The sequence below is a fragment of the Rhamphochromis sp. 'chilingali' genome (assembly GCF_963969265.1).
Source record: "Rhamphochromis sp. 'chilingali' genome assembly, chromosome: 15".
NCBI classification, from domain to species: Eukaryota; Metazoa; Chordata; class Actinopteri; order Cichliformes; family Cichlidae; genus Rhamphochromis; species Rhamphochromis sp. 'chilingali'.
The window spans coordinates 5,104,113-5,128,475 of record NC_137942.1 but is presented as its reverse complement, the minus strand read 5'-3'; the positions used below and the strand labels follow the sequence as shown (position 1 = coordinate 5,128,475).

General features: G+C 40.7%; 2 protein-coding genes across 2 annotated transcripts; both read left to right on the top strand.

The window, feature by feature from the left end:
- The first annotated feature begins 2,194 nt into the window (after nt 1-2,194).
- On the top strand, nt 2,195-15,120 carry tbc1d17 (TBC1 domain family, member 17). The gene is made up of 17 exons (XM_080906438.1): nt 2,195-2,292; nt 5,487-5,582; nt 5,673-5,750; nt 5,845-5,956; nt 6,031-6,214; nt 6,370-6,481; nt 9,014-9,184; nt 9,275-9,400; nt 10,229-10,332; nt 10,761-10,855; nt 10,942-11,058; nt 12,148-12,248; nt 12,875-12,974; nt 13,623-13,720; nt 13,881-13,997; nt 14,082-14,168; nt 14,366-15,120. The coding sequence occupies exons 1-17, from the start codon at nt 2,266-2,268 to the stop codon at nt 14,525-14,527; spliced, it is 1,887 nt and encodes a 628-aa protein (XP_080762564.1). The 5' UTR covers nt 2,195-2,265; the 3' UTR covers nt 14,528-15,120.
- Nucleotides 15,121-22,191: 7,071 nt separating this feature from the next.
- Nucleotides 22,192-24,209, top strand: ccndx (cyclin Dx). Its single transcript, XM_080906383.1, has 4 exons — nt 22,192-22,632; nt 22,747-22,962; nt 23,137-23,457; nt 23,678-24,209. Exons 1-4 carry the CDS (start codon nt 22,366-22,368, stop codon nt 23,825-23,827), a joined length of 954 nt encoding a protein of 317 aa, XP_080762509.1. The 5' UTR covers nt 22,192-22,365; the 3' UTR covers nt 23,828-24,209.
- The last annotated feature ends 154 nt before the right edge of the window (nt 24,210-24,363 follow it).

Below are 24,363 nucleotides of genomic sequence, written 5' to 3'. Positions count from 1 at the left end.
CAAATCCCTGGGTAAAAAAAAAAAGTTTTAATTTTTTTAAAATATGCTTTGCCACATTTCTTTTACCACTATCTCTGCTCTTTGAACTCAGGACTCTCTCTCTCTGGCTCTTATCCGTTTTTTAACTCTGCCTAACTTGACGCCTCTCTGACGTCACCTGTTTACTGCCTTCCATTCGAGAGCACGTTTCACACGTGACAGACGTTTGGGGCCGGGCTCGTGCTCGCTCTGTTCTCGTGCACATGGAGCTGTCCCCCCTAGCCTCATCAAAGCCCACCTGCCCTACCAGCTACTCGGAAGTTATGGGCCTGCGTTGTTTCTGCAGTAAAAGCTGGATAGCTCCAGCAGCTGCCGTCCCTCCCTTTAAAGTGTCGTTAATGACGCAGCCCTCGGTGAACCAGCAGCCTGAGTGATTTTGGAGTTGTGTGTTTTCTGCCACCTGGCGGTCACAATGAGAGCTTGCAACAGCACACTTGGGTGCCGAATAAACATCTATCCAATGATCAGTATGAGCCGCTCGTATTGCTGTGATTATTACACTGCTATTTGGAAACACCTGAGAGTAGTGTAATTATGTTAGCTGTAGTCTAGCAGTTATATTGAGAAAAAGTGCAACATCACTGTCTGAAATTGCACAATAGTAAAAAAAAAAAAAATGTGGGTCAGCAGCTCTAAATGTGGCATTTCTTCCTTTCTTTCTTGCGAGGCCAGAAGAAACTAATTGTCAGCACAGCCCTGATATCATCATCACGTTCAGTAGCTATAGATCAGCATGAATTTGGAGTCATGTTTCTCTCAGCTGGCGCTCGGCAGGGAGATGTGGTCCTTTTGTAGCTAGATGCTCTTTTGCACTCTCCTCAGGATCTTCCTTGAGCTTTATAAATCTGTGTTTATATATTTCCCTAATAGACATTAACGTTGACATTTATCCTTTTAATAAGTTGCAATCAAATAAATATTGATCATAGCAGCTCTTGGTCACAGTAAAATTTTTCTAAACACATAAAACGGTTGTAAATCGATGAATTATTTAAACCCCAATCAGCCACACTATTTTAGCAGCATAGGGCTATCATACAAAAACTCTATTATTTCTCTGTGATGGATATCTTCTGTTCTAATGTAATTATCTTGCTGGTGTAGAGGGGATGTAGGGATGCCTGAAACTGCGACTGCATCTGAAAGGTACCATCTGTTCATCCCCACCAAGATCAGTGCCAGAAATATTGTTTTTGAAATATCCCTGAAAGCAGCGAGTTTGTCTAAGGCCTGCCGATCTGCTCTGGTTATTCAGCTGCAATTTGACAGCCGAGTAACCCATTATGTTCAGAATATCTAAATTTAGATATTTTCATCTTTCCAGTAACTGTAGAGTTTTAGTATTAGTATTAGTGTGTAGTATTGTATTGATCATTCTGGTCATGTCAAGGCAAGATGATCAGATCCCACAAAGTTTGAGGCAAAGAGTGTTATATTTTGATGTAACTGTGAACAATATTTTATTTAAATGAAACTTTCCAAAAGCATAAAGGGAAGTTTAGGAATATTTTTATGGTCTTATGTGATATTCTTGAGCCACATTCACATTAAAATGCTGTGCATGCCCACATTTTTCTGTCTTTGAAACCAGTACATTTTGTAACATCCTTTCTTCTTCTTCCTTTAAGTGAGCTGAGTCATTGGTTTGTTTAAAAAAGAAAGTGCTGAAACCTAATTTTGAGTAGTCTAGAGTAGCTTTCATGTAATAATTTCCTCATTATTATAGCTAAAGTTTACATCAAGTACTTAACACATGTACTGTGTGTTGGGATGTGCACAGTCTTTTGATGTAGGTGTTCATCCTAACTGTGAGGCACTTTGTAACTGTGTTTGTTGTTGTCGTTGTTGTTGTTTTAGACTACAACTAAAGTTATTCTTTTTTCTTTTTCTAATCCATTGCTGTTTAGAGTCAGCGTTGTTTTCTGCCCTCTAGTGGTTGTCATGTGCATTACATAAAAATTTACATTAAGGTATTCAGACATAATAGGTCACTGCCTGTAGCTGACAATCAAATCAAATCAAATCAAATAATACCATAAACTCTTACATAAATATTGGCCTCTGTAATAATATTAAAGCGTTTAAAATATAATTTAAAAACAAAGCAGTACAAATTACGTTCTGATTGGGTGTTTTCTGACATGACGTTGCCATGGGCGGGGTTTTGCATTAGCAGGAAGCTTGACGTCACGTTTGTTTTGGGAGAACGACGGAGACGACAGGAAAATGGAGCAAAGCGCTGAGGATTATAAGGTACTCCTGAATTAAATGTTTAACACGTTTTCACTGGCTGTTTCTGTGAATGTTCGTAACTGTGCTGTTGAATATTGGGCAGAACTTCTGATAGCTGACTAATGGTAGCATCTAAAGCTAGCTGTGGATCTCCAGTACCGTTCGTTAAGCTCGAGCTGGGCTACGTGGTGCTTTAGCTCGATATAAGCTGGATATATTTTTTTGTATAGTTGTGTGTATAACCACACAGACATGAAAGCTTAAAGTGTGTTCAGAAAGTCGCGAACTTAATTCAACTTTTCCTGCTTGGCTGTCTCGCTTTCACCCACTGACCTGAGCAGAGCAGTGACTTTATAGTCATGTGATGTGAATGTGTCATTTACCAGTTCTTTGCTATGATTTACCTGCCGGGTCAGCTGTTTGACTGGTCACGTGGTGCACGGGCTCGTTAATCACATTTGGGCACTGGGTGGGCTACGTTTGCATTTATTTATTTTTTATTAGTATCATTTAGTTTTTAATTTTAGTTTGCTGTCCAGTTTTCCAAAAAGTTTTAGCCGTCGTCAATCATTTTTCAAATGAGGTTTAAAAATAACAGGAAAATACGTTAATCTTCTAAATAAGGTCTCGACGACCTCGTTTGCCATAACTATATGCTATTAAGGCGTTTGAGCTATTTCCTAGGAAATACCGAGCTGTCATTTAGCTTCCTGAGTTGAACCCACCATGGTTTTTGTGGGTTAATGCTTGTGGTGTTGACTGACAAAGACTGAAACTAAATGAGCTAATTTTATAGGTTGAGTGTTATCATGTAAGTATTTCAGTTAGTTCTCATGATTTCTAAAGTTTACGTTATTTTTACAATGATCACGTTTTGTTTTTCTCACTTGACCTCAGATAACTACGAGTTAGTTTGTATCAGCTGTGTTTGACGTTAATTCTTGTTTCCATCTGCCATGTGATGAGTTTATTCCACGTGGATGTTTGTTTTTTTAACTGCAAGACAGTAAACTTTCTTTGTTTACAACCAACCTGCTGTCAGTGTGGTACCACCAATTAGCCCGAAGTCAGGAACACAGACCTGGGGCCCGTTCTTCGTACGTCGCTTACTACATCCAAGATCAAATGACACATCCAAGATCAAATCATCGCGCTAACCGTGAGCTCGCTAATCCGGTTCCCCGAACACACCTGCTGTTGACGATTAGTACAGCTGGACGCAGTAATGTGACATCACTGGGTGTCGTAAAAGGGGCCACGCATCGATAGTAGAAACATTGATCGGCAACCCTCTGATTGGTCGGCGAAAATGTCGACGGAGCGCGCTCGGCTCGGTATTTTTCGGCAGCAGAGCAAGAACTCTTGAGTGAGGGATTTCAGGAGTTTCAGAGTTTAATCAGAACGCAAGGGAACACTGCAAAGGCTGCAAAAGCAAGGAGCGAGGGCTGGCAGGAAGTTGCTGACAAATTAAACTCGTAAGTAATTTAATAATAACAATAATAATGGAGTGGATTGATATAGCGCTTTTCAAGGCACCCAAAGCGCTTTACAATGCCACTATTCAGTCACTCTCACATTCACACACTGGTGGAGGCAGCTACAGTTGTAGCCACAGCTGCCCTGGGGCAGACTGACAGAAGCCAGGCTGCCATATCGCGCCATCGGCCCCTCTGGCCAACACCAGTAGGCGGTAGGGTAGATTTATTATATTACACTATATTATCCAATATTATATTACATTATATTATAATATGTTATATTTTATCCTCTTTCACATTAGAGCCACGACAGGACCCACTAGAACATGGGAACAGGTAAAAGTGAAATATAAGAATATCCTACAGAATGGTAATATTTATCACTTATATTGCTTTTAGTCTCTTGGAAAGAGACCCTGGAATAATCTGTTTGTTTATAACAGCAACCAAGAAAAGGGCAGAGGAAAAAAAGACAGGTGGTGGTCCTGCACCCCCTCGTCAACAAGTTGGTTAAGTGAATAATACCCTCACGGGAAAATCGATATCTCTCTATGAGCACACTGTCGCGCTGAGCTAAAGGATCCTGTCTGTCCCGCAATATACGCTGAATTCTGAGGACTCTCCTTATCAATCTTGCACCTTCCGCAATGGGTGGCTCGCGTATACGGACAGGACATGGCTGCGACAGGCTTCCCAAATCCACCTTCGCTTTTATAGCCGTGGTCTCTCATCTTGATTACACGAAGTAATTTACAATTGCTACTCTGAAATATGAATTAAATCTGTAATAATCACATACATGTAATAGAATGTTAATAGTACATTTCCCTTTTTTAGGAAATGACCTGTGTGAAATCAATAAATGGATCAGGTGCTGCATTGTCTTTAGTTACATTGATGTTATTTATTTATGGTGAAACAGTGGTGGAATATCGCTGTTGCTTTCGTATGATGACGCGGACATACCTGCGTGGCCGCGATCTAATCCTGTTTACATAAAGTAAACCTGCTCCCGAGCAGGTTTACGCTTACGGCTCTGTTGCTATGACAGCAAGTCCCGGATGAGCTTCGGGGAACCGACTGATCCAGGATCACGCGAAATCGTCAACAATCTAATCCGGCTAACCTACTTAGCGAGGTACGAAGAACGGGCCCCTGTTTGGCGACCACTGGTTCCTAAGGCAAAGTGGCTGCTGGAGGATTTTGGGTTGCCAGGAGGTCACTGACCAGTTTGTGTGTGTGACTGGGGCTGAAAAGACACGTTGGGCTATGGGAGGACGCCAGAGTACCTGGAGAGAACCCAATCAGGTGTATTGAGAACATGCAAATTCCACAATGATTGGGCAAAAACAGGGCTGGGCTAGCCTGAAATGCTGCTTAGATGTCACACAGAGTGCCTAGCCTTTGTGAAGAGGTGTGGACAACCTCTTTACCTTGAGAACACCAGTAGCGATAGGAATTCTGACTATGCACAGGTCATTAAATCCTTGCTCTTTGTATATGGTTCAAGTTCAACTTCTGAGAGAAACAAGTGGTGTTCAACCACACAAGGTATCAGTTATACTGTAGTTATTGATGACTGATTAAAATAATCTTTAGGCTAATTCTTATTATCTGCCTGTTTGAGTGACTGAAATTTGACACCAATAAAAAAAAAAAAAAACACCTTTAACTGCAAATACATTTTACACTTAATTTCTGCTACTTCATATTTATGTGGGGCTTTTTTCTCCTCAGCTGATATTTGAGAAGGAGGGGGTATACCTCCACACAAATGCCAAGAGGAGTAACCAGGACACTAGTATCCCAGGGTTCATCCGCATTGTGGAGCGGGTAAGAAAGTCTGTGTGAGCTAAGACTGTTTAGGTCAAAGGTATGATCAGGAAAGCACGGGGGTAACCTATCATGTCTTTATTTTTTCAGACTGGGCTGCCAGCTCTAGAGTGGAGTCCACTGGAGGATGACGGTCGCAACGCTCCTGCTGTACTCTACAGCAAAAAGGTTGGGAACCATCTATTTGCTACATGCTGAAAAATAAAAAGTATTTGTTATTAGCTCGACTAGGATTCTCATCCAATAATCTCCACCTGATCAGGATGGTGATGGAGGGGAAGAGGATACAAACTTTGACCCGGGCTATGAGCCAGACTGGGCAGTTATAAGCACCGTGAAGAAAGAACGAGAACACGTCCCAGTCAAAAGTTCAGGTGCAGTCTGCTTTTCTGGTGATCCTAGCAAAGGCTCGTGCTCAGAAAACTAAAAACTCCTCTTTTTTCCACAGGTCAGTGGGCGTTCTCGCTGCCTCTCTCAGAGCTGTACTCTCTTCGGAGGTCTCGGTTCTCCTTGGGTCGAAACTTTCTCGTGCTGACTAGTAGAGGTGGCCACCCACTGCCTCCTTTGCACTTCCACAGAGGAGGAACCCGGGAACTGCTGAGGGCACTTCAGCGCTACATTATTCTGGACCCGTAAGCATCACTGCAATCATTTTAGCAGCAGATTTCTAATTACAGTGGAATGCCAGCATTGTTTACATGCTGGAGAAACCCAGATTAGTACCTCAGTTTCAGATGCCCTTTGCTTCTTTGTCAGCGTGTCATGTGGTTTCTGTTCTTGTTATCAGGTCACCACTTGACGGGCGGCTCTTCCTTGCCTACCCCCAGGACTCAGGCACGCTCCCTCAGTCCTTTGATAGGCTGCAGTTTCTTGATGATGGAGGCAATGATCTTGTCTCAGTAAGTAGAGTTTTTTGTTGTTATTTTTTTAGAGGATAGTGTATGTTGGATTTCTAATGAGTAATTTTCTTAAGTAATCTCGCACTTAGTAATTCATAGATTTTAAAATGATTAACTTGTCCATTAACACCAGTGACCCAGTGATGAGGTCATCTTCCACCGAAGCAGCATCAGAACTTGAAAACAAAAGCTAATGTGGAAGTGCCAAAATCTCAATTTCCTCTAAAAGCAGCTTGAGCTATATAGATCCCCGATGTTAACACCTCCAACTGCAGAGTAGTAATAAACATGTTTATAGCATTTTTGCAGTTCAGAGTTTTTGGCCTCCAGAGCCAGTCTCCCCTCGGATGACTACTAAATTCCGAAACCAATTTCTGATGTTTTTATGTTTAAAGTAGGTTGCATTATTTGGGCATGGTCACATTGACAGTTGGATGCCATCACAGGCAGATTTGTCCAGTAGCTGTTTACCAGCCTTCACCTCAATTACCTGCACTAACTGTACTAATTAATAGATCACACAAAACAGAAATTATTAGCAGGTTTCTGTATCTGTGCACTGCTCTCATACAGATTATGCATATAGAAAGCAAGATTACTGATACACTGGATAAAAAGAAATATGCAGTTGGTATTTTTGTTGATCTCAAAAAGGCCTTCGACACAATCAATCACTCAATTTTATTGGATAAATTGCAAAGATATGGTATTCGAGGGAAAGCTGGTAACTGGTTAAAAAGTTACCTAACGGGTCGGGAACAATATGTTAACATAGGGCATTACCATTCAGAGAAACTTGGTATTATATGTGGTGTTCCCCAAGGGTCAGTGTTGGGACCAAAACTTTTCAATGTATACATAAATGATATTTTTGATGTTTCTCAAGTACTTAAACTCATACTGTTCGCAGATGACACCAACATATTTTTCAGTAGCGATGATTATACTGATCTTGTAATGACCGTAAACAGGGAGCTAAAATTAATAAAAAAAAATGGATGGACATAAATAAATTATCATTAAATATAAATAAAACTAAAGCAATGTTTTTTGGTAATTTAAAATATAATATAGAATTACCAATTATCATTGAAGGTGTACCAACTGATAATGTGAGTGAAAACAAATTTTTGGGAGTCGTAATTGATAATAAAATTTCATGGAAACCCCACGTCAGACACATAAAAACCTAAATTTCCAGAAGCCTCGCAGTTTTGAACAAAGTGAAACAATTCCTTGATAAAGATGCACTTCGTTCTCTGTACTGTACCCTGGTTCTTCCATATCTTACATATTGTGTGGAAGTGTGGGGAAATACATATAAAAATACAACTAATCCATTAGTCACAGTACAGAAACGAGCACTGCGTATTATTCACAAGGCTGGTTATCTAGATCATACTCACAAACTCTCTCTTCAGGCAAAGTTACTTAAATTCCAGGATCTGGTTAATTACAATACATCCATAATTTTGTATAAAGCTTTTACTGAACTTTTACCGGCAAATTTACAAACTAGATTTGAAATTCGAGAAAAGGTTTATAATGTGAGAGGCTTTGGAGAATTCAAATTACCCAGAACTCGAACAACCCGTAAAGGCTTTTGTGTGTCTGTATGTGGTGTGAAAATCTGGAACAGTCTGAGTTTACAACTTAAACAATGCAAAAATATTCATAGATTTAAATTCCTCTACAAACAGTTGGTCTGGTCACAGTATACTCAATGATGCTTTTAGTGTGCTCTGTAATGTCTGTCCTCTTACCATTGCTGGTATGGATTCCAAAAAAAAAAAAAAAAAGTGTGAGTATGTATGTACATATATGTACATATATATGTATGTATATGTATGTGTGTTTGTTACTTGTAGTTATTACTGCCTGTTACCTGTGGTAATGGAATTTATAATTTATATATTCTGTATTCAGTTATGAAGGCTCTAATTGTTGTTTGCGAGCTGCCGTTTAGATGCTTGTATGTGCCCGGGGCTGTTGATGGGTCTGTATGCAATGATGGGCGTAGCTGCGGGAAGTTTATTGTTTTGTTTTGTTTTGTTTTTGTTGATGAGTGAGTATAGGGGTGGGATTTAATAAGTTTTCTTCGTCCCACTCCTTTTTCAGGCAATTTTTGTTTTTTGTTTTGTGCATTTTATGTTCAATATAGGTATTTGTTGTGCCTGAAAATGAACAAATAAATGAAATGAATGAAGATGGGATCGGCCAAAAACGAAACCATCAGAGCTTCAAACAGGTTCCACCAAGTCAAGTCAAGTCAAGTGGCATTTCATTTCAATCATATGCAGTGGTACAGTACACAGTGAAACGAGACAATGGTCCTCCAAGACCTTGGTGCTACATATAACATATAACAGACAATCAACACAGGACTACATGTGGTGGCAGCGACACAGTGGTTTCATCTGTCTTTTTTAATCATAGCCTTTGGTACCAGCTAACATTAGTGAAGGAAACATCATACTTAAAACGACAGGCCTTCATTTGCATAAACATTCTTTTTTTTTTCACCTATAACAGAGATTTATCCATGACCCGTATGCCACTACATTTGGTGGATTCTCCAAAGTCACAAATTTCTTCAGGGCAGCACTTCGGCCTCCAGAGTCCCCCATCCACACACGTACTCCTCAGGATCCCAGTTTGCCTCCACAGCCTGATGAAGAGCCCGGATTCGAACTCATCACCTGCGTAAGAGAAAGATACAAAAAGATAATTTGAGCGCGGATAGATGGAATAAAAAATAAGTTATTAATGTTTGATTTTATTTCTTTCATCAAGGGTGTGGAACTTGGTCCCAAACCAGATGTAACAAGGGGACAGCCTCTGGATAAGTGGGAGGAGTTTTTGGACTCTGAGGGGCGAGTGACTTGCAAAGAAAAAATCAAAGAACTTGTGTTCAGAGGGGTAGGACAGTAAATAGAGTTAGGCTACGTTCACACTGCAGGTCTTAATGCTCAATTCCAATTTGTTGATCAAATCCGATTTTTTTTGTCTGCTTGTTCACACTACAAATAAAATGCGACAGCAAACGCGCTCTAGTGTGAACCCTCAAAGCGGCCCGCATGCGCAAAAGAAGACGTCACACACAACGCGCTCTGTTTAGACCAAGAGCAAACATTATTGTATGACTGATGGCCCTTAATATAAAGACTTCGGACTTTACGTTTCCCAATTTTTGCTTTAAGTTATTTTGTTATTTACATAATAATGTAAATAACCTAATAATGATCCTTATTGCTGTTTTAGAGAGGAGCGGTGCTTCAAAGGATAGTTGCAGATTTCTGTCAGAATCTGCAGATTATACAGTACAAATAAAATGTTCACGTTTCTCCAACGTTGTCTTCCCAACAGTTTCACTGGATGGCCAGGAAGCGTTCGCGATGTCTTATCGGGCGCTTCTCCAGAGCTGATGATTGGCGTCTGTCTTGCGTCAGTGACGTAAAAGATGGATTTCATGCGACTTGACCGTTCAAACAGCAGTCGCTTTCTAAAACATCGGATATGTATCGGATTCAGTACCACATACGAAAGTGACCCAGATCGGATTTGAAAATATCGGATTTGTGCCGTTCACACTGTCATAGCATGATCAGATATGGGTCGCATAGGGTCAAAAAAGTCGGATTTGATGCACTTTCGCCTGCAGTGTGAACGTAGCCTTAGAGACAAACATGTGTTTCTCATGTTTAACCAGGTGTGTATTCTTTGATGGGGTTTTTGTGTATCTTGCAGGGCATCACACACTCACTGAGGAAGGAGATATGGAAATTCCTGCTGGGGTTTTATCCGTGGAACAGCACTGCCAAGGAAAGAGAGGACATTCTTCGGGTCAAAACGTTAGTAGAATTTTTTTTTTCCTGTCATATCTTTATGATAATTTATTGAAGCTTTGGGAAACACTCTCATTGCCTTGCTTGGTAAATGGTAAATGGACTGGTTCTTATATAGCGCTTTTCTACTCCACCTGAGCGCTCAAAACACTTTATACAACTTGCCCTGTTCACACACATTTCCTACAAAAGTGCTTTCATAGATAATATTCAAACACACATACACACACTCCGTTGGGTACATCAGAGAGTAACTTTGGGTTAGTAGCCAGGGTTCGAACCACCAACCTTCCAATTAGTAGATGACCTGCTCTCCCTCCCTCCTGAGCTAGCTGCAGACACTTTTTTTCTTTTTTAAGGCTTAGCAGCGAGCCAGTGTATTTCCTAAAATCTTGAACTATTCACTTGCTTTAACAACCCTTCTGCGTGTGCAGGGATGAGTACTTCAGGATGAAGGTGCAGTGGAAGTCTGTCAGTGAAGAGCAGGAGATGAGAAACTCCCTCCTCAGAGGATACAGAAGCCTGATAGGTCAGTGCGTCTAATAACAGAAGATCTGTTCAGCGTTTAGTCAGCTGCCCGTCAGAAGTTAAACTGTCTTTGTTCTGTTGTGACAGAGAGAGACGTCAACAGGACAGACAGACACAACACTTTCTTCTCTGGGAATGACAATCCGGGACTGACCCTGCTTCACGACGTGCTGATGACTTACTGCATGTACAACTTTGATCTGGGTGTGTATTTATGAACCGCTGGTAAACAGATGTGCACTTCATAAATTGATCACCGGTACATGTGACTGCCAAAAAGACCACCTTTGGTAGTTTCCTGGTCTGGATCTTTCAGGTGTAATGCCACAATCTTCCCAGAAGTGGACGACCCAACAAATTCGCCCCAAGGTCACACCGTGCAAGGCGCATAGAAATAGCAGAAAACCCATGAGCTAAGTTCATGACAAGTATGGCTTGTTTGTATAAGTTGCCAGGAGAAAGCCCGTTCTCTCTAAAAAGAACATGGCACAGGTTTAGAAAGAGCAAACTACAAGACTTCAGGAACAATGAAACCAAAGTAGACGTGTTGGGCCATGAAGAACAGTGCCACGGCTTTGCAGTCACTGACTAGACCATGAACTCTTCTGTATACAAAAGTATTCCACAGTCAAATGTAAGGCTGTAGAAGAGCTAAAGCTTGGCCCAAATTGGGTCATCTAACAGGACATCCTCTCCCAAGCACAACAGCAAATCTACAACAGAATGTTTGAAAAAGAAAATAATCAAGGTGCTGCAAGGCCCCAGTTGAAGTGTAGACCTCAGCCTGATTGAAGTGCTGTGGTGGGACCTTAAGAGAGTAATTCCTTCAAAGCCCAATTAACTGAAGCAATGCTGTAAAGAAGAGTGGACCAAAACTCCTCCAGATACTGATGAAGTCATATAGAAACCCATCACGTCAACCTATTGCTGCTAAAATTGGTTCTCTAAGTACACCACGTGATTCAGTAGCTTACTTTCACATGACTTCATATTGTTTGTATATGAAAATAAAAGTTGAACAAGCATTACGGTGCCAGTACAAGTGGCGTCTGATGACCAGAAAGATTTGTAACAACAGGAGGAAACGTATTCTACGACTTCCTGTTACTTAACTGGCTAATTTTCTCTACTTCATTGTGTTCAGCAAACAACAAAATAAACAGTGAAACAACAGAGATGTCCATGATGTTTTAAGACCAATCAACAAAGGGTTTGGCAGCGATTAAAAGCGGTTTGAGTAAAGTATGTATGTAAATATGTTTGTAACACAGGTCTCCTTTTTCATCGGTGCAGGTTATGTGCAGGGGATGAGTGATCTTCTTTCTCCTATCCTGTTCGTCACCCAGAATGAGGTGGAGTCATTCTGGTGTCTGACAGGATTCATGGAGCTGGTGGTTAGTAAAAATATCTGTTCTCTTTTTTGTTACCGTCTGTCACAACCCGTGATCTTCTGTTGAGACACACAAGAGCTTTTAAAGCTGTTACTCTATATTTGAGTCGATTTCTGCTCCGAATGGAGAATAATTAACTCGGCAGCAGCACAAACATAACCTTTGAAAGTTTAAATGCACTTGGGCCAGTGAAGTGATTTTTGTGCAGTGACTTAAGACCTCATCAACATTTGATTTGAATGAATATAAAAAACGCCCACACTTAAAACTGCTTTGGATGTCTCTCAGTGTGCTCTTCGGCTAACTCGCCGCTGTCTCCAGTTGTGAAGCAACCACAAAAACACTCACTGGATTTTGGTTTGTAGCCTGAGGCTGTTTGCCAACAATCACAAGCATTACACCTTATTAAATGTTAAATAAATGCACATTCTCTCTCTTAAAAAAAATGTCATCTGGTTCTATGTTGTGCTGAAATGTGATATTAATCATTGAGATCTGGGGAAGCAGTGAAAGAAAAACAATAATGAAATTAGCGGAGTGTCAAAGCAGAAACATCCAAAAGATTGATGTATTTGTAAGAAGCCGTAGACTCCAGCTGAAGAACAGGTCTTTGTTTTTCTTTCCTGCAGCACCAGAACTTTGAAGAGTCTCAGGAGGCCATGAAGCAGCAGCTTCTTCAGCTCAGTATCCTGCTGAAGGCGCTGGACCCAGAGCTCTGTGACTTCCTGGGTAAGTGAGCTCCTATTTAGCCAGGCACATTAACAGTAGAAGTGAGAGTGTAAAATGAAACGTGCAAAGTAAAGCTGGGCAAGATAAAGAAGTTTTAAAGCTACCTCCTTCATTGTTGTGTTGATTTGCACCTCAGCACTAATTTCAGTTCCTATCTAACTTGTATACATGTGCTTCTGTCTAAAAGGAGCAACTTGTCAATTTGCATGGCATTTGGGGAAGAAGATAAAGTCACAGGGAGGGAAAATCTGGCAGCTAGGGCAGGTAGTGACCAAAGATTGTCATGTCACCACAGTTCCACTCATCCCAACTGATTGTTCTTACTCAGATGTTATAGTAGAACTCGGTTTGGAGAGGTTGTTCCTGGCGGATGAATTTACGGTTTGAGGTTGGGTCAGTTTGACACCGAAGGCAAAGTCGAACCTTAAATAGAGCAGCAATGCAGAAAGACGACCAGAGGTGCACAAAAGGAAGACATTACCGTGTTTTCTGTTGAATCTGACCTCTCACATATAAGTTTAGATATGCTGAAGGTGACATACATGCCACGCATATGTATGAAACTGAGAAAACTCTGGATGTGCAATAATAATTTCTTTTTTGTAAAGAGATAAAATTCCAGTTCTCCCTTCCTTGCATGTCCTTCAGACTCTCAGGACAGCGGCTCGCTTTGCTTCTGTTTCCGCTGGCTGCTCATCTGGTTCAAGAGAGAGTTTTCCTTTGAGGATATCCTCACACTGTGGGAGGTGAGTGCTTGACTGTACCAATTTAACATATTTGTGTCTTGAATTGATTTTTGTTATGAAACCGAATCCCACATTATTATTATTTTTTACAGTCTACAGTACGGATTGTTTGGGCTGCATCTTGACATCGCATTTTATGGCATCGTGTTTTCTTCCTCAGGTCCTCTGGACTCGTCTTCCATGTGAAAACTTTCACCTGCTGATCGCCTGTTCGATCCTCGAGTCCCAGCGAGAAGAACTGATAGGCTCGAACCATGACTTCAACACTATTCTGAAGGTGTGTGTCTGGATTAAAGATGAGTTTGTTTGTTTTTCTGTAATCATACAGATTTTCATCTTCTATAATGTTTTTCATCTGCAGCACATTAACGAGTTGACAATGAAGTTGGACCTGCAGAGCGTTCTGCGTGGAGCCGAGGCCATCTACCTACAGCTGTTTCTGTGCAAGGTAAGACACAGGGCCACTTCATACCTCATGATTCGACATACAGCCAGTAAAATATCTGTTGGTCCAAATCTGAGATTATTATTTTTTTATTAGTATTATCAGAATATAATAGGAAAACAATTTATCTTGTGCTATATTATGTTAACTGATAAATTAATAACTTGCTTCCCCTTTTTCCTCTTCCCTTTCCACCCCAGGAGCTTCCTGTTATGGTTAAGCAGGTCCTGGGCCTCTACGTCCCACCCAGCTCAGAGGAAGAGAGCCCAGACTCACAGGCCAGCGAGACACAGCGCCTCCTCAGCCAATCACAGGAAGGAGCTGCAGCTTCTAATTCAGCGTGTGGCCCCAGCTGCTCTTAAATCTGATTATCAGCTGGTGGACTGACACTCACTAAGAGATGTGTGAAAGACATTTATATATGAAATATGTACTAAATATTATCCCATGGTATGGAGTGAAGACTGTTGTTACTGATGGTCAGAGGCAGGGGGCACTGTGGAGGCTCTTTTCTCTCACTGTGTGTTCATGAAAGTTACAATCCAATGTGTTTAAACACTATAGCCGTACTTGCAGTGCTGTTTTTGTGTGTATGCTGTCCTCCTGTTTCCTTGTCACTTGTTTACATTTCCTGTTTTCATGACACTTTTGCTTCTGCTTTTACTTATTATTTAACTATATTAATTCGTTTATCCCTTGCTTACGTTTCAGTTTATTTTGTGTTTTCTTACGGTCCTCTCACCACTCCTCCTGTAAAGGGAAATAGACGAAGCATAAACTCACTGGCAGTATTTTGCTAGTACTGTAAGATGCCATTCCAGCCCTATGCAAAGGTTGTGCATGCCTTATAGGTTCCACATGCCACTTTGGTAATATTAAGCCTTGTAACTATATGTATGATGTTCTAGCATTTTCATCTCGTTATTACCAAATAAATGGTTGAATCATAACAAAACAGGGTATTTAAACTCTACTTTATCCATTTGTAAAAACTTAAGCAGAAGAAGTTCAAGATAACTGAACTTGATCCCCCTGTGGATAAGAATCAGGTGAGGAAGGAACAGACGATAACATCCTCCCCAAGACTTGAAAAGGATTCATTTATCAAATGGTGGAGGTGAGCGTCAGTGTGCAGGTCTGAGTTTACCTGCAGATCCACAGCAACAATAATACACGAGCCGACCGTGGGTCAGGGGGTTGGAAGCTCATCTTGTAAACCGTAAGGTTGCCGGTTCGATCCCCAGCTCTGTCTTGCTCGTTGTGTCCTTGGGCAAGACACTTCGCCTACTGGTGATAGCCAGAGGGGCCGTTGGCGCAATATGTCAGTCTGCCCCAGGGCAGCTGTGGCTACAACTGTAGCTGCCTCCACCAGTGTGTGAATGTGAGAGTGAATGAATAGTGGAATTGTAAAGTGCTTTGAGGGTCTCGAAAAGCACTATATAAATGCAATCCATTATTAATACACATATCAGTGAGGAGTAACTTCACACCGGTCCTTGTCCTATAAAGTTACTTCTCATGCATAAACTCACCATAACAGGCGAGGTGTGTGGGTGTTCCTCGCCTCTCGCCCTGTGGAAGCTGGGATAGGCTTCAGTGTATATCAGTGTAAATATGTAAATATCTGTATATTTACATATTTAAAATCTCTCCAGTTATATATCTTAAACTATCCAGATGCAAATGTTTTAGATGTAGTTTAAAAACTGAAAAAATGGGAAATAGTTGTTTGAATTTTACATGTAAATACATAAAGATAGAAATTGAAATGAAAAGCTGCAGGATGCAGGAATCTATAAGAAAGATTCCAGCTCAATCAATGAGCTGTTTTAACTCCTTCCTTTATTCTGATTGGTTGTCCCTTGCAAACAGCAGTTTTGAACAGCAGATGCATCTCAGGTCCAGCAGCCAACGCTGTGTACCTGAGATGACTACTTTAGGGATATCAGCTCTCACTGACATCATATAGAGCCAGAAGTAGAAAAGAAATACCTAAACTGAGTGTTTAGAGCACTCTGAGCTTTTTCCTCACAGGGATTAGCTGCACACCCTGTCATTTCATTATTTGAAACTTTGGCCACATTTAATACGACCATCAAACATCGTAACTGTTTATAACAGAGGTAATAGCTCCCCTTTAGTGTAACACCCAAATGCTGTCAAAAACTCAACTGATAGTCTCAAAATTGTGATAAATACATTGATTTAGTGAAGATGTTTCGCTACTCTGCGTCTGTGTAAAAATGATTCCAACGACTCGTTTACATTTGTCCGATAAATCTGAGGTCAAAGACTGACAGACTGTTACAGTAAACTGCACTTGTTTATGTCTTAACTTGTGAACTGGTTAAACTTTGCCCTCCCTAACCTCTCCTCCCCCACTGGCCAGCAGGTGTCTGTGTGAGGTGAATAGCTCAAGGGGAAAATAGGGCCTCTGTTCTCCACTGTCCTGGGAAATGAGCTGGAAAATGAGGGGCGGGCAGCCACACCCCCTTCTCAGGACCTGCTGCACTCCTCCTGTGGCTGGTGGCTGTCTTCGAGCCCCTCGATCCATTTTGTTTGAATGCAGCTGCGGTGTATGAATTTAGCAGGGTGCTTAAACAGCCCGACGATCTGTCACTCTCGCCCTCTCGCCCTCCCACCGTCCCACCCCATCCTGACCTCACTTGACTGGCAGAGCCAAACTTACTCAGTCCTTCATTCAAACTCAATCTGCTTTCAGCCCTTTTCAAAGCCTGTTTATAGGCGAAGGCCTTGTCGACCGCTTTAAACCTAATATTCTCTCACTAATGCTACAATCGACTAAGAATTGCAGGATTATGTCTCTTCGTGTTGTCATTATGCAGAGTGTCTAAGAATAACCATCTCAGTTAGACAATGTGGCTGCTGATCTACTCCCTGTGCCTCAGATTCTCATCTATGATTTGTTTATTATGAATTCAGTTACTCAGGAAAATTGAATGAATCTGGTCTAGGCTTGGAACACTGGACACAGGATGCACTGGCATTGTTTTGTACAGGTTTAAACTTTAACCTTGCATGAATATTTTAAAGGGAAAACATTGTGCTCTTGTGTTAATTAGTTGTAAACTTTGGGTAAGTTCATGTACAAGCCCTGAAATACCCTAAAAGAACTCAGAATTGCAGTATAGATTCAATGCCTGCGTGTACATTCAAACATGTGTTATAATATGCTTTTAACCACTGATTCTGATTTGGAGGGGGGGGGGGTGTATTAATTTTGGGTTTCAGTCTTTTTAATTACTATTGTGTGGATGCCATATATTAGACACAAGACTTGGGAAAATTACATCATGTATCACATTAAAAACACAGAACTTTTGAAAGCCTTCTTGTAATCATCCAAAGTCTCAATGAATACATCCACGTCAGAGTGTAGTTTCTATTTTTATTTTAGTTAATTAAAATGTTTTTAAACATCCAGTGTTAATTTTTTTTAGTTTAGCTTCAGTAACAACCATCATATGAAGAAGGAAAATGTTATGCATTTTCACAGAAAGTGGGACTGTTTAATCAGGTCTGCATTCTTGGGGATTTTAGCTTTAGCTTGTTATGATATGGGTTTCAGGTTTTGGAATATTTTATGAGATTATGTTAAGTGGTTGTGATTATTTTTTATTTTCATGACTTTCATCAAAGTAGCTCGTGCTTACGTTTACAATAGCGAAATTTAATCAAGTGCTTTATCGGAACATTGCTCATAGTATAAGTACAGATTTCTTTTTCTTTTTTTTAATTCATATTTTTATTAAGGTTTCAAAAGCAGGCATTCACAGTATGTACATCATGTAAGCATTCTTCATACTTAGGTTATCTGCCTTAAATACTGAAATAGTATTTTAATTTACATCCAAGTCATAAGGGAAGAATACTTACAACGATAGAAGTAATTGAAACCATCACATAATCCGAAAATCAAAAAACAAAAAACAAAACTAACAAACCTAAGAAAAGAGAAAAAAAAGAAAAAAAAAAAAAAAAAGAAACAAAAACAAAAAAACAAAAAAACAAAACAAAAAAAAAAACAAAAAAAAACACGGATGTGTTGGTATGGGGTGATCCTATAAATATATATACATACATCATAATTATTGGTTTGTAATAGTAAAATCTGGCCTATGAGGTGTGATATATTTAACCCAGTTTTCCCAATATGATGTAAATTTCTCCAGCTTGTGGTTAACAGAAGCTGTTATCTTTTCCATGTTATAAATTTCCATTGTGATTTCCATCCATGTACTTATGTTTGGGCTCTCTGGGGATAACCATTTTCTGGTGATATTCTTTTTACAGGCCACCAATAAAATATTTATTAAATGTTTATCATATTTAGGCCATTCCTGAGGTATATATCCAAAGAACATAGTCTTACTCTCGAGAGGTATTTCACGTTTAAAGATATCCTGTAAGGCATTATGTATTTCTCTCCAATAATCCCTCAAGATTGAGCAGTCCCAGAAAATATGGTAATGATTTGCACTTTGATTTCCACAGTTCCTCCAACAAGCAGGGGCGTTATCATCATAATGAGACTTCTGAGAAGGTGTTATAAAGTATCTAATTAGGCACTTCCAGCCAAATTCCCTCCACTTTTGTGAGCTGGTACACATCCACTGATATCTCCATATTGCCGTCCATTCTTCCTCTAATATTTTTATCCCTCCTTCCTTCTCCCATTTTGTTCTAATATATGAAGTCGAATGTGGTTTCAAATCCATTAGACCCTTATAGAGACATGATACAATTCTATCAATAGTTTCTGAGTTATAGCTTTTTATAAACAGTTCCATCAAGCGTGTGTTTATCATTGTTACGTTTCTCATCTTCGTGTCGGCATAGTGCCTTAACTGCAGATATCGATAGAAGTCTTCTTTTTCTAATGAAAATGTTTTTCTAAGCATGTCAAAGCTGAACAACTTTCCATCCTTCATTATACTGCACAGGGCTGTTATGCCCTTACCTGTCCAGTCCTTGAATCTAGAATCCAGTTCATTAGGTTTGAACTCTGAGTCGTAAGCACACCATTTAAGAACTGTAATATTGGTCTCGAATTTATATTCCTTTATAATAGTTCTCCATGTTTTAAGGGTCCTTTTCACCCACATGTTATCAGTATTTTTTATATAGGTTTGTAAGTTATTGTCAGCTAGAGTTGCCTGAATAGGTATAGACAGCATTTGTTCCTCAATGGTTTTCCATTGGGCAGTGTATGATTGGTTACACCAGCATATTATTGCTCTCATCTGCGCTGCAAAATAATAATATCTGAGGTCAGGGAGGCCCCATCCTCCCTTTTGCTTAGCCAGCTGTAGTGTTTTAAGGCGAACCCTTGGTCTTTTACCTTGCCATATATATCTAGATAACATTTTATCCCACTCATTAAATTGACTTTGGTTAATCTCTATTGGTAGGGTTTGAAATAGATACAAAAATCTTGGCAATACATTCATTTTAATAGAATCAATTCTTGAATTAAAACTAAAGAAAGGAATTAAATTCCATCTTACTATATCTTCCTTTATTTTTTTGTATAAGGGTAGGTAGTTCTGTTCGAATAGTTTTGTAAGGTCTTTCGGTAAATTTATGCCTAAATATTTAAAACACTCCGTTTGCCATACCAGAGAGTAGCTACATTTTATTTCTTCTGGTGGGCTGTAGTTATATGAGAGTAGCTGGGTTTTACCTATATTAATTTTATAGCCTGATAATTGGCCGTATTGTTCAAATGACTGCATCAGCTTGGGTAAAGAATATGTTGGGTGTCCAAGGTAAATCAAAATGTCATCCGCGTAGCAAGCCAGTTTATATTGTGTCCCTTTGATAAAAATTCCCTTAATGTCCTTATTTTGCCTGATGGATTGAGCTAGTGGTTCCAAGTATAGTGCAAAAAGTAACGGTGACCATGCACAGCCCTGTCTAGTGCCCCTTTTTAGGGTAAAACTGTTGGATAGGCATCCATTAATTTTGATCCTGGCTGTAGGATTATCATATAATGCTTGTATTGTTTTAATAATCATATCATGAAAGCCAAATTTATATAGTACCCTGTAGAGGAACTTCCAATTGACAGAGTCAAAGGCTTTTTCAGCGTCTACACTCATCACAATTGCTTTGATTTTGTGTTTTTGTATATGGTCCATAATGTGTAGTGTCTTTCACCCTGTATAAGTACAGATTTCAGGTGCATGTTCTCCCATTGTGTATTTCCATCTTTTAAATCTTTCTTATGTTTGTTCAGTTTACCATTTTAGGACTATTGTTTTGTCATATTCTGTCTTACTGAGTTTTTTATTTATAGTCCTTTGGTTGCTGTAATACAGAACCTGCCCAACTTTGGAGATAAATGAAGTGTTCTTTTTTTTCCCTCCATAAAAATACTGTTTTGGGTTACATATGAAACTGAATCACTTCTTTGTCACAGCAGGTATGAATTATTGATGCTCAGCTGAAATCAAGTCGTGGTGATCCACAGCATGGTGTTCGTATCTCTGTCCATTTAACTCCCATTTGAAACCTTAGCTGCCATTGACGCCTTAAATGTGTGAAGAGCCACCTGTAATGAGTGTGTCAAATACAATCTGTATTCTCCACTGGGGAGTGCGACCCCATTGTGACCATCAGTGGGCTCCCCGGGGAGTGCGTGAAAAGTGTGTCTACCCCATGAATGTGTGAAGTGTGTGTGTGCGAAGAGCCAGCAGCAGGCAGAAGGCCAGGAGCTGTTGTCTGACACTGATTTGTAAAGGGAGACAATACGGCTCATTGACCTGCCCGGCTCCACTGTCTGTTGCACATACCTCGCCCGGCCCTCCCCGCTGGCCTCGCCGCTCTTTATACAAGAGCAGCAGATTGCCACAGGGAGGGGAGACCGAAGGGGACGCAGGTTGCTTTGACAATGACAATCTGTGACGACAGAGAAGCTCAGAGCCAAAAGTTTGACGAACACATTTATAACTACTTTTGAAATCCCTTCCTCTCCCCTGATAAATGGTGAGAAACGCAAGATGTGTGCAGTATTCAAGGTATTTTAATGTTTCCATCTAAAGAGTGCAAAAGCTTCCAAAAAAGAAATCTGTTTGCAACCCCACTGTCAAATATTATTTTTCTTTATTGATTAATTTGTAATTGTTTCAAAAATTGATTCATTTTTTTGTTTAGTATGTTTGCACGCAGCTGTTATATTGTTTCCTTACAAAAGAATATAGAATCTATCTAGAATTACCAAATATCTTTGTTAAAAAACATTTGTAAAAACAAAGAACCTTTAGGGTATTCTCGCTTGAATGAAATGTGAGATTTTACTCTCATTTTATCTATCTTTAATTTTTAATCACTTAATCACAGTTCTCCAAATGCATCCTGGGACATAAGCAACATTTTAGGATTGCAAACCTGCAAACCACCGACTCAAATCATTATACGACACAAAAATCCCTGAAACTGCACAGACAGAAATAATGGGACTGTTTGGGAAACTAAAAAAATATCAGAACTTCAGGATCTTTCTCTGACAGCAGGACAAGACTGAACATCAGCGTTTAATATCTCTCCTCCCGTGCTCACGTTGTAAACAAACACCCTCATCCTTTTGTCATCCATGCCCATTGTCACAGTCTGGAGGTGCTTCGCTCTCTCTCTCTCTGTCTCTCTCTGTCTCTCTCTGTCTCTCTCTCACCCCTCGTTGCCTTTTCTTTTCGTCCTTCTCTTTTTTCACTGTCGGTGACAAGCTGTTGCTCTGTCCCTGCGGGCCACACCCTCTCTTGTCTGTTCCTCTTTTCCCCTCCCCTGCCTCCCTCTCTCCCCTTGCTCTCCTTCTTTCTCCCTCTCCCCACCTGTTGAGGCAATTGTTGCACAGATCGCATTGTTTGTTAACTTATTATTTTATGTCGCTCATGAGGGTCTCTGCCCCTTCCTATGGCATTTCCCACCCCTCTGGACCACTCCCCCTCTCTTCCCGACTGCTGGGTATAAAACTTTGAGCTTCTGGTGAGGGGGGATATTCAGCAGGGCCACCTCAGGAAGACTGATTTCAGCAAAAACCAAGAAGGCTCTACAGTGATTTACCAACTTCCATTTACCTGCAAACTATTCAGCTTCCTCGTGTGGCAGAAGGACGTTGGTTTTTCTTTTAATTCCCTCCTGGACATAAACAAGTTCATATTTTAGCCAGCAGGCTGTGCAGATGGACAGAGACATGTCTGTGTCTCTGTGGTGTGAGGAAGTGGAGGATGACCAGACTCAAGATCAGAGCCAGAGGGAGGCACAAGCCCAGGGCCACAACAGTGGCTCGCCTCAGCTGCGAGCCGCCTGGGACCCAACAGTGTCGGGGCATCGAGTGATCCAGAGGCTGCTTCACGTGGAGGAGAGATACATGCCCTCCATGCTCTACATCACCCTCATCCACAGGGATCCGGAGCGCAGGGAGGAGCTTGCCAAATGGGCCCTGGAGGTATTCAGTTCTCTCATGCTCCAGTTTTTCGATTTGCCTCAAAGTGCTGGGTGAGTTATGTCATCGGGACAGCTGTGATCCTGACATCTTTCATCCTTTTTCCCTCCTCTCCAGGTGTGCTGTGAGTGTGGTTGTGATGAGACAGTCTTCCCCCTGTCTGTCTCTCTGATGGACAGGTTCCTGTCTGCGTCTCTGTCTGTACCGGTCTCATTGTACTGCCTAGCTGCTGGCTGCATGCTTATAGCCTCGAAGCTCACAGAGTGTGACAGCGTGACCGCTGACACCCTGTGTGCGGCAGCTGAATACAGCTTCCTGCCATCGAACCTGTTGGTGAGTTTATCTCATACTCCGAATAACCTAATCCCATTTGGGAGTCTTTCCCAGCTGTGGCCCTCTAATACCTAACAGTGATTTGTCTCCACTGGATGCCAAAGTCTTTCAAATGTAGCCCATAAAGTTGGGCTTCAGCTAAAATTTTCCTGTTTTCATGCTCCCTTCCATTAGGAAATGGAGCGTGTTATCCTCGCCACCCTCCGATGGGACACAGCAGCAGTGACTCCGCAGGATTTTCTCCCACATTTTCTCGCCTGTGTAGAGGAGAGAGGAGACAGTGGTGAATCTGCAGAGGAGCAGCTTTCCACCCTGCGGCGGCACAGCGACACGCTGGCCGCCATGTGTGTCTGCGACTCCCGGTTTCTGGGAGCCCCGCCATCGCTTGTTGCTGCAGCATCACTGAACTGTGCCCTACGAGGTCTGGGCAACAAGGGCCTCACTCAGCTGGCCCTTATGAGTGAAGCATTGGCTGAACTGTGCCAGACCGACCTGGTGAGAATGCCTGTTTTGTTTGCAAGTAGACTCAATTATTAGATTAGATTTGATTTAAATGAGGTTTTCAGTTGGAATTTTAATTTTGCAAAGGGACAGAATCAACAAGAAGCATTTTCTTTTGTTTTGAAGGGCCTCCTTGTTTCAAAGCTTTGTCAAATGCAGTGAAATACACATATCTTACACAAAAGACTTCATTTTTCTCTTTCTTGCTTTCCAGGCTGTCCTGCAGTGCTACAGTGAGATGATTGAATATGCCCTCCACCAGCGTCTGAGAAGTGGGCTTCAGCAGGGCCCCACAGAAAAAGACGAGGAGGTGGAGAACGAAAGGCCTGGAACACCAACTGACATGAGAGAGATTGACTTGTGAACACTGAATGAAGTATTGCATTGAAAGTGTCAACCAATCAAAACCCTTTAAGCTCATCAGTCAAACTGATATAAATTCAATATGACCTCAGAATGCTCTGACATTTTTTCCTCATATAATTTAGCTATTTTTGTGTGTGGTTGTTAATTTATTTTTGTTAATTTATTTGTGGAAAGGCGTTTTTTCCACGTGCCATATTTAATACTTCTATCAATTTTATATTAGGCCTAGATTTTTTTAAAGAATCATATTTATACCTTTTATTTATTATTCATGCGCAATTGTTGATTCATTTTATGTTAATTTATTTCAATTTACCATAACTTTGTGTTTTTGTCCTGAGTTCATTACACAGAAAATCTATTTTTAAAGCTATTAAAAATGTTTGTACATATTTTGTGTCTATTTTTTTTTACCTAATATCCGTTGATGCCTTCATGTGCAAAGCCACGCGCCTCCAAAAGCAATCTCTTATATTTGATGTTATCTCACTAAAGGGGGATTTTGTCTCATTAATTATGTGGCACATTTATCAC

Coding starts and splice junctions, on each gene's coding strand:
- tbc1d17 (XM_080906438.1), top strand. CDS start 2,266: ATGGAGCAAAGCGCTGAGGATTATAAG. Junction 5,583..5,672: donor TCATCCGCATTGTGGAGCGG/GTAAGAAAGTCT, acceptor TTATTTTTTCAG/ACTGGGCTGCCAGCTCTAGA. Junction 9,185..9,274: donor GATTCGAACTCATCACCTGC/GTAAGAGAAAGA, acceptor TCTTTCATCAAG/GGTGTGGAACTTGGTCCCAA.
- ccndx (XM_080906383.1), top strand. CDS start 22,366: ATGGACAGAGACATGTCTGTGTCTCTGTGGTGTGAGGAAGTGGAGGAT. Junction 22,633..22,746: donor TTGCCAAATGGGCCCTGGAG/GTATTCAGTTCT, acceptor CCTCCTCTCCAG/GTGTGCTGTGAGTGTGGTTG. Junction 23,458..23,677: donor AACTGTGCCAGACCGACCTG/GTGAGAATGCCT, acceptor CTTGCTTTCCAG/GCTGTCCTGCAGTGCTACAG.